The sequence below is a fragment of the Ruditapes philippinarum genome, unplaced genomic scaffold (genome assembly GCF_026571515.1).
Source record: "Ruditapes philippinarum isolate M1 unplaced genomic scaffold, ASM2657151v2 ctg886_1_1_1_1, whole genome shotgun sequence".
NCBI lineage: Eukaryota > Metazoa > Mollusca > Bivalvia > Venerida > Veneridae > Ruditapes > Ruditapes philippinarum.
In genome coordinates this window covers 148,471-164,106 of record NW_026864768.1, presented here as the reverse complement: position 1 = coordinate 164,106, position 15,636 = coordinate 148,471, and the positions used below count along the sequence as shown (strand labels likewise).

Sequence of the window (15,636 nt, the reverse complement as noted above, 5' to 3'; positions counted from 1 at the left end):
TACCACTGTATGAAGTTTCAACAAATTATCTCCAAGGGTTTTCAAGTTATCTTCCGGACAAGACAATGGATGGACAGACAGACAAGGCGCCGACTATATGCTCCCCCGAAATTTTTCGGCAAGCATAAAAATGGCCACCGTTTTTGGACTGCAACAGGAATGACAACCCGACTAGCAATAGCTCAAAATTTTCCTTCAAAAAAGTTGGGAAGCTAAAAATCACTTCTAAAATCTTTTTTTCTTTAGCTTTATACACAGAACATCCCACGCAAATTTGTTTAAATGTGGCCTAGTGATTTTAGTGAAGAAATAATGATTGTGGATAATGGATGGAGGAAAGAGCACCATAATTATATTCTTCATGCTTTTTAATTACTTTCCACAATTCAATATGAGAAATTTAATCTCTTGTGGAATGACTTTAAAATAAAAACAACTCTGATGTAAGAATGACAAACTTTACTCACAGCTTGTTTTGACTTAGTAAACATATCAGATGTAAATACGATATACAAAATTAATCTTGGAAGCAGTATTGGTATCATCTACTGTTTATAACTGTAATAAATATCCGTGATTTCATATATTTTGCTTAGTTTTAATACACACAAAAAATTGCACAAATGACGATTGCAGTACTTCTTTCAATAAATTTTAGCTATCAATGTTTCACAAAACTGAAGATCCTATACGACATCCCTGCAGACATGGAATAGGCAATACACAATAATATACAACATTCAAGTTCTATACAAATATGCTACATCTCAAGTACAAAACATGGTCTGATCGTTCACCCAAGAAACATGATGTTTGTAAGTTTTGGTGAAGTCAACATTGAAATGATACCATATATCATGGTCATTAAAATTTCAGAAAAGAAGGTTTTGGTGTCTTTTGTGTTAACTTAAATGCAAAACAAGCAAGAGTTGCCTGATTTATAAAACTCCTGAAGAAGTTTGAAGCAATGTAACATTGAATTGCTAAGATGTTAGCCTTATTGGATCTAAAGAAGGACTTTCAAAGTTATTTTTCTATACAAGTTTTTGTATTCACGACTGAATTAGACTACAAAGACATGATTTATGTAACTCTTGTAGAATTCAAGTCAAATATTTATGCTAATCATTCATGTACAGAAAGCATAATTAGGATCAATCCTACGAAGTTTGAATAAGGCAAAGATTTTCTTTTTTCAGAAATGGATAACAATATGCATCTGACATCACATGACTACAAAAAGCTCACCTCTACACTAAGTGAAAATAAATAGATTTCTATAATTCTTCTTTTTTAATCTTCATATAAAAGTTTAATTAATAAGCTTTTCTTTCCATTTGTTTTTATTTTAATCTTATGTAAATTGTAAAACACTTTTTGCCCTTGTTCATATTCAGGATATAGGATCTCTTTTTCCTCTCAACCTAACATGTCAACAAACCATTTTCCATTATAGTAACCTTCAATTAATAAATAAATTCTTAACCCATTATATTCTAATCAACTTTAGTGTAAAATTCTCTCCTCTTCATTCATGCAAGTTACGGTTCTCTCCACTTTATTCATGCAAGCAAAGGTTATTTCAATCAAGTTTCCAATACACTGAACTTCTTCCCCGTCTTTATATTTTTCAGGCTGATACATGTCTTTTTCTTCTTCTCATTTTTGGATGACATCTTGATTATTTATCTTTTTCAAACACTGCCCCTATGTGTAACAACAAAAAACTTTCTTTTTACACCTCATCTTAAAATGACAGTCCACAGAGTGATTGCCCCTTTATCAACTTATCTACTACATGTAACTAGAGTAATCTGCCCCTACAGTCTGCTGAGCCACAGTAGCAGTATAAAACCTTCCCTGGCACACTGCCAACTTCATAGTTGTAGTCCCATGTTAGTTCTGAGCCTGCACTTATATACCTAAAACACAAACAAGACTTAGTATGTTTTATTCTTCCTCACTTTCATAATGAGCAATGAAACTAAGACCATCTACAAAGTAATTGATTGTAAAAGATTCAAAATGAAGATACAGGACACAATTTTTTTACTGAATTAAAAACTTAATATATAACCATAGATTTTAAGATAACAAAATAATAAATGCATGAGATTTTTTGCACAACATGTGATTCAAAACAAGATCTTATCTGAAGGAAAGATTTCAATTTTTTCATGACTAGTACTGACAAACAAATAAATCTATTCATTTTTTGTATTTTTTTAAATGAAAAACACAATACATGTCCTTTCTCAGGAAAATCTGTGCAAAACTAACACTGCCTAACACCAAAGACAAACTTCAGACCTGTCATTAACGTTTTTTATGTCAGGTTTTAAATCACATTGTTACTTTAAGGTCATTTGGCAAGTTTTAAGCTTCTGTGGACTCTATGTGTCTGTCGATGTATCCATTATTTCTGGCTTGAGAGGGAATAAGACTAGAACCATCAACCTATTAGATAGATTTGAAACAATTGCACAAGTCTATACTTTTTGTAGCTCAATTTTTGTATCTTGATATTAAAATCCATTAAACTTCAAATGGTCTGTTCCAAATTCAAAGCAGAGGAAATCTATAACACAGGTTCAATAGGGTAAAGGTCAAATCATATGAGTCGACAAAACCAACATAGTGCGTTTTCGACCAGCATGGATCCAGACCAGCCTGCGCATCCGTGCAGTCTGATCAGGATCCATGCTGTTCGCTTACCAACTCTATTACAATTAGAGAAACTGATAGCAACAGCATGGATCCTGATCAGACTGCGCAGATTACATTGGTTTTGTCGTGATGCGGCTCATATAGAGTAGAAAAGTGTTTTAATTATAATGCAATAAAGTGATGCACTTACTGTCCTGCAAAAAATGCAATCCAAGGAAATCTGAGATCATGAGTGTCAGCAAAAACATTCTGTACAAACGCATTTGGAAAACAGCTATGCTGTAAGAATACAGAGAAATATATACTTTAATATAGATTTTAACATTTGATATTTATACAGTAATAAAATATCTTAATGCAGCTTTCTGCTACATGAATTTTAATTATGACCTTTTCTTAACTAAGCTGGTAGAGGAAGACCTAAGGTACCCTATCTTGTAGTACATGTAATTATTTTAGAGATGAGCATTAGCCTTTCAAATACACATTTGACTTTGTTTTAAGTCACTACTTTAGAATTAAGGGAGGCTTTACAGTAGTCACTTTTTTCTTCATTTCAAGCAAATGTGGTCATCTGGGTAGAACTACCAACAATAATTCTGTGAGATGTGTTCCTCGTGTGAAACAAGAAAGATTTAAACCATTTTAGGAGCAAAGAAATTCCAGGACATCAATATTAACCACACATACATATATTTCTACTTACGTTGAGGTATCGTCCAATATTTCCCATTGATTTGGCATCCATTATATAACATGATTGCTCATCCTGGTAGAAATCACGAGTTGATGGACCATGAAAACTGTCTTCATTATCCTCTATAATATTATAATGTATATTATAATTCAAAATAATACTCTTAAGTACCGGTAAATAGATGAAATATATTTATAACTTATATCAAATATCCTATCATTAAACTTGGGTAGAGCAGCTAGACATACATGTATATGCTATTGTGTAGATGAAAAAATTTACTTAAAAAATTTAAACTTAAAATAAACTTTAAATTACTTTTCTTAGTGCATTCTTGAAACAAGTGAAGAAGCTAACAATTACTTGTGGAACATCAGGTACCTGTGTGGAGAGTCAACCAAAACTTTGTACTCCACTTCCACTCAATCATTGATGCCAAATACCATGTTCACAATACATGTATATACTTAGGTAAATTATTGAAAGTGTTACTTCTAAATATTTCTTTTTAGTTTTAGTAGTATGTCTATTGCATGAAAATATTCCTCATTAGTCAGGTAGACACTTTTTAAGGCTAAAACAAATGTCACAAGCTTGTGGAATAATTACAAAGTTGTAATATATCAAAATGTATAAAGACATTCAAACTTCTGGTATAATGATAACATTAATTTCAAAAAACCCCAACCTGTATTATCTTTTCCATCTTTCTTTGAAGGGTTGATCTGTCCGTATCTTGCAGCTGTAGATCTGCCTGTTCTTCTTTTCTTCTCTGATGTACTATCTAATACTGAAAACATATAACATTTTCATTCTAAAAATCATTTAGTATCTTTTAATACCTAATACCAGGATTTTTTATTTCATTAAGGGCTGTGGTAACTGTAACAAAGTCACACACACTTAATGATTAGAATTAATGGTCATAAGTTTCAATCATATCATGGACACTGCTAACTTCATATGAAAGAAATTTATCCAACTACTGTATAACTATGGCAAGGCCAATATGTGCTGTTAATATGTGCTGTTAAGTATCTTTTGATATTTACTTTTTTGTGTTTCTACACACAGATCACAATGGCATAAAGCTTTAAGATTAAAATAAATAAAATTATATCTATTTTCTTAAGGCTTTAACGGCTAGTCCAGATTTCATTGCTAGAAATACGCCTGCCAATATAAACACATTAAAGGGAAGTAGTGATCCTATGGTTATGGTGTTTTCCTTTCAACAGATGGTTGTAGGTTTGAGCCCTGCTGTGGTCACAACCAAGTCTCCTCATAAGAAACCAGTACTGATTAGTTCTAGAAAGAACACCTAAGAGAGGTAGCTTTGTTCATAACTAAGCTTTAATAAATATTGTTACAACTATCATACCTGGCACCTCTGTTTCATCTAGATCAGGTAAATCACAATCAGTAGATTCTGGTGACTTTATAGGTCCCCCTGATGTACTCTTCTGTGCCGTCTGCTTCTTCTTTAACTGTTTCTCAGCGGAACTATAAATATTAATATATAAATATACAAAGTCAAACTTAATTGTGTGGGGGCGTGGCCAAGTGGTTACCGTGCCGGAATACTAAGGATTGCTGACCAACTGTACTGAAACCCAGTTAGGGGCAAGTCGTTGCTTCGTTGAGCAAGAAAACTTTACACTCATTGCTTAGTACAGTTGGTTCAATAACAAATTTGAGAGTGTTTCAATAAGCTAATAGCTTCCAACACAATCAAACTTAATAAATTCGTTTAAACTAATATAACATATCTGTAATACAGTTGTAGATGTATTACATCCAGTATAATCTCTCATGATAAGGCAATAGACCAGTATGTAGTTATCAATAACATGTTAAATTAAAATGATTTTGTCTAATGTATTTACAATAAATTTTACAGTAATTCTATTAAGCAGAAAAGCAGGGAGACTTTTTTCTCATTTATTGTTTGTGTACAGTTTGGAGTCATATTGATAATGTATAGGTCATAATGAAAATTCCAGCTTTTCTGCTGTTGGAAGATAACTAATGCCGGCTCTAAATGCTATTATTTCAAGAACAAATTAACACTCTGGTCATGCCACTTACTTTCTGTATACCAGCTACATTGTACATAACATTTGTCTCAAGTTTCAACCACATAAAGAACTTTCTGATAAATACATTTATAATTTACTTGTGTACTTACACTTCTCTGCTTGTCTTCTGCTTCTCCGACTCCTGGCGACTTTTTCTTCTGTAATAAAGTACAAGCATTGTATGAAATAGAGAATGAGATTGTGTCTGAGGTATGATTTAAATTTGACACTTGCAATATTATTAGCCTAAAGCCACAAATGCGATTATTACTTCTGGACTTGTAAGATTATGCAAATATTATTTCACAAAATATTAAATAGAGTCAAAAATGCTGACACTGATGAAATTATCATCAAGCTGTGATCAAACTATGGCCTCCCTTGTACTTCAAAATAGTACGGAATATCTATTTGAATCATTAACACAGTAACTTTGTTTTGTATTGAACATTAATCTAATAATTTTTTTCACTTCTTGCATTTTGTACCAAAATGATCAAACATTTATATCAAACAACAAAGTGTCAGTGTAAGAAATTAAAGTCGCTGAGATTTTTTAGATTTCTCACTGTTTTATATATTGATATTTTTTTACAACTTAAAAGTTAGTCTTTATATAAAGATAGACAACCTTTAACTTTATCAACATGGTAACAAAATGAAAGTTAAGAAAGTTTTTTGGTAGCCCTACCTAGTAACATGTAATTTTTGAGACACTGTTTCTTCTAGGCGACCAGCTTTTTTATCTGTAAATGACCTATAAAATAATCATAATACTTAAAATAATCTCCTGCTTGGAATCAAATTTCTTATGTTAAAAGAACTTCATGTTAAAAATAGTAATAGTAACAAGAAAATTTATGAAACAATAATTCTTTTCAATACAATTATATATTTTTGGAAGGTGACCTTCATTGCATTATAAATGGGCACATATGGGCACCCGAGTAGAACCACTGACGTTCCTTAAGCTAGCTGGATAGCTTCCTCACATGAAAGAATCCAGAGTTCAAGCCGAGATTGGTGAGGGGCAAGCAACTTGAAGTCAAAGACCTTAACCAATTGACCATGGATGCCCTATCCATTACTTCTTCCACTGATAAAATATAAATACAAACAAGAACATTACAGTCAAAAATTATTTTGACATTTCATAAAGTTGGACATTGACATTACAGTGACTGTCACATTTTGACGACAATATCAAAATTATGTTTGTTGCAAACATGTGTTATTAAACCTGTATTGGATGCCCCAGTTACCATAATGGTGTTAAACTAGTTCTAACAACCAGTAAATGTTCAAGAACTTACTCATCAGAATCTGAACCAATGCCAGCTTCTTCACTTTCATCAGTTTCAAATTCAGCATCATCTCCTCCTATACCTTCATCTATATCTTCTACATCACTCTCATAACCTTCCTTCTGTCTCTCAACAACCTGTAACAAATCACCATGTAAATATATGCTTCAACAATGAAACAATCCATTCTCAACATAATCAGAGAAATAATTATGTAAATATATGCTTCATCAATAAACAATCATTTCTCAACATAACCAATGAATATATATGCATGATCAATGAAACAGTAAATAATTCCTTTCTTGTCATAACTAAAGAAATGAATTTTCAAAATCCTAAAACCATTTCAACCTATCCAATTCTGAAAGTTAAAGGAACCAAAGTCACATCCGAGCTAAATTAATTTTTGTCTCATTTCTCGCAACATCATATTTGATAATATATTGTGATAAATAAAATTCTTAACCTCATTTATTTTATCTATTTGTTTTTTTCATGGATACTATTAAGAATGTTATTACTGCAACAATGTTTATTTCTATTTGTACTAACATTCTACATAATATCCAGGTACCAAATATACATTCAAGTTATGTTTATATATTACAAACAAATTACTTTTACTTGATCCTTTGGCAATTAATGAATTCCATACCAATAAGAAAAGAAGGAATCATGACAATTATTGTAGCAGTGCTAATTTAAAACATCAACCTGAAAAACAAACTATTATAAATTTTAAGTAAAACTTAAACAATAATATTGTTTGTAATATATTTATAATGCCTTATTTTCTTTTCAGGCCCATTTTTCTTGTTCTTATTTTGTATAAACTACACCAAATAAATATCTAGCAAAAAACTCTATTGTGTTGTCTTGCCCTAAAACCATAAAGGCCCAGCTGCTAAATTATTACCTCTATATAGTCTAGTTCAGCTAAATATTCATCTCCATATTGTTGTCCATCCTCGTTCGCACCTTGATCTGTTAACAACTGGCCTGCATAGATACAAATAAAACCTCCCTTTGGAATGTCGTCAAGGCAACGTAAACCCCAACCTCTGTAAAATATACAAACATTGATGTCACTTGATGAGGTTCAAAACAATATCTTAAACCCTTTGCCTGCTGGAACTGGGAAGGACTCGTCTTTGCCCCTACTATAGAGCCAGGTCAACCTTCAGTCTGGCCAGGCTCTTTACAATTAGTAGCTCAATTTTAGTACATGTATTTTGATATTAAAATCCCTTAAATTTCAAATGTACTGTTCAAATTTAAAGCTGGACAAATCCATTACACAAATTAAAACAGTAAACAATTCATATATAGCTCACTCAAGAGACCGGCATGCTGATCATTTTTAAGTTATGTAGTTAATTGAGTAGATGTTACTGTTGTTCTATTGACTTCTAAGCCAGTTTTAACAGAATTCTGACCACAGAACAATGTAACTGAGGCTGTTATAAGTTCTTTTCAAAAAGTTAACTAACCTTTTTTCTGTTTTAAACACCTGAAGTCTGTTAGATAGGCCATTTTGTACGACCCTGTTACGGCATCGATTGTCACATTTACATCGTGAATTGCACTCATACACCCTGTAATATAACATTATAATGTACAAGTCATTTCATTATATATAATAATACTTAGCTTTTGCTAGCCAATACAGCATGGTGCTACATTAAAGCAGGGCTCACACCAAAGTGCCCGAGTTGTTGCCTGAATTGCCTCTTTAACATGGTTAAGTAATTATAAAAATAATGCATATCCATTAAAATATGTTAATTTTAACATACCCGGACAGAAGCGGCTCTTGTAAGCGTCTATAATGGTACCCAGCATCAGGGATTGGTTTCCCTCCATTTATAACAGCAGACGTCTCGATTGTCAGCTGCTGACATCGGCACTTCGTACGGTCCTGATAACAAATTATAACATTTATCATATCTTTATATTTCATAAAAATGTCATACATGTATATTCAGTACATGTCATGCATTGTTTCATAAAAATCACAGTGAAGTTATTACTGTGAAGTTAAAACTTATCCTGCAGGTAAATCTTAAGAAAGAAAACCTCTAATTTATGCCTTGTCTTATACCCAAAGATTTTAATTATCTGTTTATTATTTACTATAATATTGTATTAAATTACACATTTTTGTCTATAAACTTTCAACAATAATTGTTATGAAATCATATCAAAATTTTTTCTTATTTGTAGCATTTCTTGAACAAATTTACAACAATTTGAAATAAAGACGTTATTACAAAGAATGGAACAAAAAATAAATCACAAATTCAATCTTACCCTACAGTTGTCCTCGCAATCACAACATTCCAGGAAGTTGGGGTCAAGATTTAATTTGACCCCTGAGGCAGGAATACGCTGATTAGAATAGTCGACATAGTCTGGATATTGTCTATCTATACCATTAACACATGATATAACCACATTCTCCTTGCCATAGGATATATCTTTAATGTCACAAAATGTCTGAAAATAATGAAATATTTTTATTTTAGTTGAGCTTTAGAATCACCAACCCCAAATATCCTGGCACAATAGTAGTCTCACAGGAAAAAATCAAAACCCCTAGTGGTAAATCAAGCCAATTGTGGTGAGGGAAAAGTCAGCAACCTTAACCATTTGGTCATGGAGGACCTAGTAACCAGGCTATAAATCAGATCAATCTCAGAAAATAGCTTTTCAATTTCCTTTTCTTTTCTGTTTTCATGTAAAAATTTAGCAGAGGCTGTAATCTAGTGTCCTTTTGCATGCATATCAAATGGTTTACATAAGAAAAAGACTATAAAGGTAAAAGTAATAATTCCCAACCTTGGTGAGTTGAAATTTTAAAGGTAAGAGTAGGAAGTTCTGACCTTGACGAAGGGATAATAATAAAGGTAAGAGTAGGAAGTTCTGACCTTGACAAAGGGATAATAATAATGGTAAGAGTACGAAGTTCTGACTTTGACAAAGTGATAATAATAAAGGTAAGAGTACGAAGTTCTGACCTTGACAGGAATAAATTCATGATGTACATGTAGTTCTGCATCACAACAGAAGTTGTCAATACTTAGACCACTCTTTGTAATTTCAAGGAATGAATCCACCTCATCTAGATTACGTAAACGTCTCCCACATGGTGCACGATAAAACACAACCCGTCTTCCATATGGTTTTGTCTTTGCTACATGCCTGTATGATTAATAAAATGGTTAAATATTTACACAAGTTTTCTAACTAACAAAACTATCTTCAAGGTCACATGGCATCTTTTAAACCAATAAAAGTTGAGGAAGACACCAGAATCCATTTCGTGAATTATTTAAGTCATAAACAGACATATGACTAGAACAAATAGCCTTCTGTAAGGTAACAGGCTGTTTCTAGATATAAACAGTTACTTACATAATACAGCTGTCAAGGTCATAAAACTTCAATTATTCACCAAAATTATGTTAACTGAGAGATAATTCACTCAAATTGACCACAATGGAAGGTCAACTAGATAAGTCTTATGACAACATTGTCCTGTATTGCAGTATTTGTTGTTAATGCCAACAAGGCAGTCTGAAGGACAGTTTTATCTCCTGCCATAATACAATTTTCATGCTTTAACCATCCCCTAAGTAAGACCTTGAAAGAAGCAACCTGGATTTTTCACTTATCACATTTTCCAAGTGATTTAAAATAAGCTTTTAAGTAGTTTAAAGGACGGACTAACATACAGTGTCAATTCCTATAATTCCCATTCCAATATAGCAGGGAATTAGGAAGTAAAATAAAACTACATTAAAATTTTATAAATATAGCATTCTAATTTTCCAGAATAAGCAGGTGAATGGAAGAAAGGTTTAAGTTGTCAATTACCTTTCCCATCCATAAAACAGTGGTATAAGTAATGGATTATTCCCCTTCAATTTTTCGGGATCATCATTTATGTTATTCAAACATTTTCTGCTACATACATGTTTCACTAAAATAAAGAGGACAATATTATTTGGCATAAAAAAAGACATCGAACAGCTGTATAAGGTTTCATAAGTAACAATAAATATTCTTTTTGTTAAATAATATGTAACACAAACCATGCTAAAATGTTAAGGCCATATTCAGCTGATGAGACAAGAGGTATCTGCAGGTAACTAGGTAGAAACAACTAACTCTCTTTTTCCCATTTGATACATAAAATAATTCAAATTTTCCAATGATATTCAAATCCACAGAAATGTAGAGCTTTTGATTCCAATTTCAGAAAACAATAAAAACTTTTCTATGAATTTACTTAATACAAGAATTAATCTGGGAATAATATCTTGCAGATCACTTCATATTTAATCTTTTCTGAAGGTTTGTAACATGTACTACACATTCAATGAGATATCCATAATGCTAAATGAAAATTCAATTACCCATCTTTTTATGTATCTTATCTTTGGCAGATATAATATGGTCCCGTCTGGTACCAAATGATTCCAGATCTGAAACACATAAAGTCATACATATAATCTTTATTCATTTCCAACATGTACACACATAGTACAATCTCTGCACAGCAACACCCTTTAGTTTAGTTTATACAAATAAATTTTTGTTTGATTGTGTTGGAAGCTGTAAGCTTATTGAAACACTCTGAATCTGTGCCTGGAACTAACCAGTACCAAGCAAAGAATGTAAAGTTTCTTGCTCAAGGAAACAAAATATTGCCCCTGACACAGTTTGAACCTACTTGGCCAGCAATCCTTACATTACTACTATACTAGTCTGACACGTTAACCACTCAGCCACGTTGCCCGAGCAACATCCTTTGGGAAACAAATATTTTGGTTGTTGCTGAAAGATGTTGCTCAAGAGTGGTTTGATATATAATTTGTTAAGTCTTAGGCTGTTATTAAAAGGATATTGCTCTATAAAGGGCCACATTGCAGAGATTGCACTGTACTTGTATATCATTCTAAAACTATAGACACCACAATTAAGTAAATATAATTCTTTTTTATCTTTTTACATTTTTAAATTTTGTTTGAAATCTAAGTACATGTAATACTGACTAAATTTCAGTAAGTATGTGGCTCATGGGTAAAATATTTCTTATCTTAAACTTGCATTGAGGGTATAGCTATTCTATAGACTAAATATGATGATCATATGAACATTTAAAAAATATTTGTAAAACAGAAATTTGCTTTCTGATTGAAATTTTTCTTAAATCATTTGAGATATCGATTGCTAAAGGCACATAATGCCTCAGAAATTCATATATACTGATAATAAATATATAATAACGTTAAGTCTTTCCAAATTTTGAAAGAAAATTATTCGATCTTATATAAAAACCAAAAGTTGCCCATGAGGGTTTTTTCTCCCTCATAAACCAGTGAAATTTTAACTACCAAATAAATTTCCCCTCAAAATGTATATAAATGAGAAAATTGCTAGAGATATTTGTGTAAAAAGTAGTTTTTATCATTAAAATAAACCCCTAAAATAAATCAACAAAACAACTCATACATCTTTTTTATACATGTAGTTAATAGGCTATTGTGAATGAATATACAATCATGTATAAAAGAAAGACATTGCCTATTCTTTATATTAATGTCAGAAAACTGATAACTTCCAATAACCTTAACATCAAGTAACGTTTTTACCTTTTTAAAACAAATATGCCTTTGACATTAATATCAATTCATGTAAATTATACCAAACTATTAAACTACAAACATTAAAATTGATATTACTGCACAATAGCCTGAAACCACCAACATTTTTATTTTATAATTTTACATACTGCTTGTGAAAACTGGAATAAAAATACATCACACTGTAATTCTGTATTCAAATAACTCAGCAAATTAACCATGATTGGTCAAATAAATTTGTGCACTAGTGATTGAAACAAGAGCTGTCCGTAAGACAGCGCGCTCGACTTTTTTAGTGCTTGCCTATAATACAAAACATTGACAGTTAAGGGCCATAATTCAAATAAAATCTTTGACAGAATTACCTTCTCCTGGACATGTTTGGGAATCATGATTGTAAACAAGTATTCCAACTTTCAAATTAATATCTCAAACAGTTCAGTCAAAAAGTGGACTGGTACTAAAAACTTAACCAAGATTCTAAGTCGATAAAAGGCCTTAATTTTTAAAACAAATCCTTGACAGAGTTACCTTCTCTTGCGTACAGATGGGGGTAATGATGTGAAATAGCATTAAAAGTTTCAAAGCAATATCTCAAAGGGTTAAGGCAATAAGTGGATTTTACCCATATTCAATGTATTTTCTAAGTCAAAAAGGGGCATAATTCTGTCAAAAACCTTGACAGAGTTATGTCCTCTTGACTGTTGATGAAGGTCGTGATGGTAAACAAGTATGGTCAGTTTCAAAGCAATACCTCCAATGGTTTTGAAATAAAGTGAGGTGGTACAAAAAACTTAACCAAGATTCTAAGTCGATAAAAGGCCTTAATTTTTAAAACAAATCCTTGACAGAGTTACCTTCTCTTGCGTACAGATGGGGGTAATGATGTGAAATAGCATTAAAAGTTTCAAAGCAATATCTCAAAGGGTTAAGGCAATAAGTGGATTTTACCCATATTCAATGTATTTTCTAAGTCAAAAAGGGGCATAATTCTGTCAAAAACCTTGACAGAGTTATGTCCTCTTGTCTGTTGATGAAGGTCGTGATGGTAAACAAGTATGGTCAGTTTCAAAGCAATACCTCCAATGGTTTTGAAATAAAGTGAGGTGGTACAAAAAACTTAACCAAGCTCAATACACTTTCTAAGTCAAAAAAGGGCCATAATTCTGTCAAAAACCTTGACAGAGTTAAGTTCTCTTGTCTGTAGATGGAGGTTATGATGGTGAACAAGTATGGTAAGTTTCAAAGCCATACTTGTAATACTTCTGAAATAAAGTGGGGTGGTACGAAAAACTTAACCAAGGTGTGACGCCAACGCTAACGCTAACGCCGACGCCGACGCCGGGGCGAGTAGGATAGCTCCCCTTTTCATAGAAAAGTCGAGCTAAAAATAAATAATGCAAGAACAAAAATAACAAAACAAAGTTTAAACATTTACTTACTTTTCCCTTGAAAATAAATATTTAAGTCTCTTAATGTAATAGAATAACACAAAATTCATATCACAATGCTTTAAGCAAATTCTTTGAATCATTAATTATCATTGGACAATTTTAAGTTGTATATCAAGTTAAAACTAACTGGCAACCAATATTAACAGAATTAAATTAATTTACTTTTATCCAAGTTAATATTCTACTTAATCTAAACAATGTTCAAAGTCTTATTTTGCTCAGTTTATATTAACCTTTGATACTTGATCACAGTGTACTGCTTTGTGCTTCTTGAATTTTTAATATTAAATTTTTTTTTAATTTATCAGCAAACAGTAGCCTTGTCAGACTTTATTGATGTGCAGGGTAATATGGCATTTATGTTGCCTTAAACTATGTATTTCAGTAATTTTATCTTGAAAAAGTGTATCATATCACTGTTAAGCTTTCTTCTAAACACCATCTCTAGAGATATTTAAGATGAGAGCTATTCATAACAACTTAGTGAAGGTTTTTTTCTAAAAATACAAGATCGGGAAATGAATCGTCTGCTTTACTAAAGAGCAGACCGGTAGATTTGAGGTATCGAGGGGTTTCCTTTTTGTTTATGTATTCTATTGTCGGCAAATTTCATTTTTCAACTGAATTCTCTTGATTTGACCATAATATGAAATGATTTATCTAAAAATTACATATTTAACCATTAGAAAAGCTGAAGGTCACTTTAAACTGGAGGTTTATGTTGTAAACAGCTGATAGCACTAATGGAGTTAAGAAAATGACTATACAGATTCCCACTATGAATACAGCTTTTATTTTCTTTTATATTCGTGTATAATTCAACAATGTGTGATCATAATACCCAATAATTGTCAGTCATTTGAGCATTTAAATACTATATATCTGACTTCCATATTTGTTCATATCATTTCACACAGTGTTATCATTAATGATACTATATTTAAAATCTTATTCCCCTACAATTAGAAAGAAAATAAGATATGAAAAACTAAGATGGCTTATGTACTAAATAATCACTCAATTGTGCTTATAGCCATAAAAAGAGAATGAATAAGTTGTATAAGAGCTACTGGATGAGTAAATTTACTGTAATCTATTGTTCCTCTGGCCACATAAGTAGCTATAAGTAAGTATTAGAACAACAATTGGAGATATATGTAGCAAAAACAAATTGTCACCTTAGTGCAATAACTAGTTAACTCCTATTAAATTTAGAAGGACTGAACCCATTACTGCACTAAGGTGATGACAAGTATGTTATCATGATGCAATCTCCGTTATCATTATTGTACTTTAAGTCATACAAAATATTTTTTAGACAATAAAATGTATGAAATAAAAAGTACTGTTGTCTTCTAAGCCATAAACTATCTATATTATGTGCAAATATTTGAAAATATATTGTCATATACTGTTTTCTAAGCCAAATAAACCATTGTATTATTAATGTTCACAGACGGACAAAACAGCATACATACAGATATGGACAAAGGGGACAAAGAGACAACCTACCAACAGTTCCGGCATCTTCTGATGGAGCAAGCCTTTCTTGTAATACTGTTGCCATATCTTTACTGCTCTTACTAGTATTACCACCACTACTGATTGTAGATGTTGTAAACTTATCTGTAAAGAATCATTAAACATAATACAGTTTACCCCATAAATGAGGCAAAAACATTTTTCTTATGTTTGTGAAATTTGTGCCCAAAAAACATCCAAACTAGCATTGGCAACGTTCTGTAATGAATCCAAGGCCCTTATCCAGGTGTTTATATTATACAG

At 31.8% G+C, this 15,636-nt stretch overlaps 1 protein-coding gene across 3 annotated transcripts in view; it reads right to left on the bottom strand.

Moving 5' to 3' along the window:
• Positions 1-444: 444 nt before the first annotated feature.
• The window catches only part of LOC132726729 (histone-lysine N-methyltransferase SETDB1-like), a 39,088-nt gene continuing 23,896 nt past the window's right edge, over positions 445-15,636 (bottom strand). For all 3 annotated transcript variants that reach the window (XM_060712084.1, XM_060712083.1, XM_060712085.1), the window contains 16 exons: positions 15,364-15,477; positions 11,168-11,236; positions 10,626-10,731; positions 9,767-9,950; positions 9,060-9,245; positions 8,546-8,667; positions 8,240-8,344; positions 7,666-7,810; positions 6,756-6,883; positions 6,134-6,199; positions 5,553-5,600; positions 4,746-4,867; positions 4,053-4,154; positions 3,374-3,486; positions 2,858-2,946; positions 445-1,922 (listed from right to left, as the gene is read on the bottom strand). In XM_060712084.1, the coding sequence (XP_060568067.1) occupies positions 1,805-1,922; positions 2,858-2,946; positions 3,374-3,486; positions 4,053-4,154; positions 4,746-4,867; positions 5,553-5,600; positions 6,134-6,199; positions 6,756-6,883; positions 7,666-7,810; positions 8,240-8,344; positions 8,546-8,667; positions 9,060-9,245; positions 9,767-9,950; positions 10,626-10,731; positions 11,168-11,236; positions 15,364-15,477 (1,817 nt within the window). In that variant the 3' untranslated portion in view covers positions 445-1,804. The remainder of the gene's footprint in view (positions 1,923-2,857; positions 2,947-3,373; positions 3,487-4,052; positions 4,155-4,745; positions 4,868-5,552; positions 5,601-6,133; positions 6,200-6,755; positions 6,884-7,665; positions 7,811-8,239; positions 8,345-8,545; positions 8,668-9,059; positions 9,246-9,766; positions 9,951-10,625; positions 10,732-11,167; positions 11,237-15,363; positions 15,478-15,636) is intronic.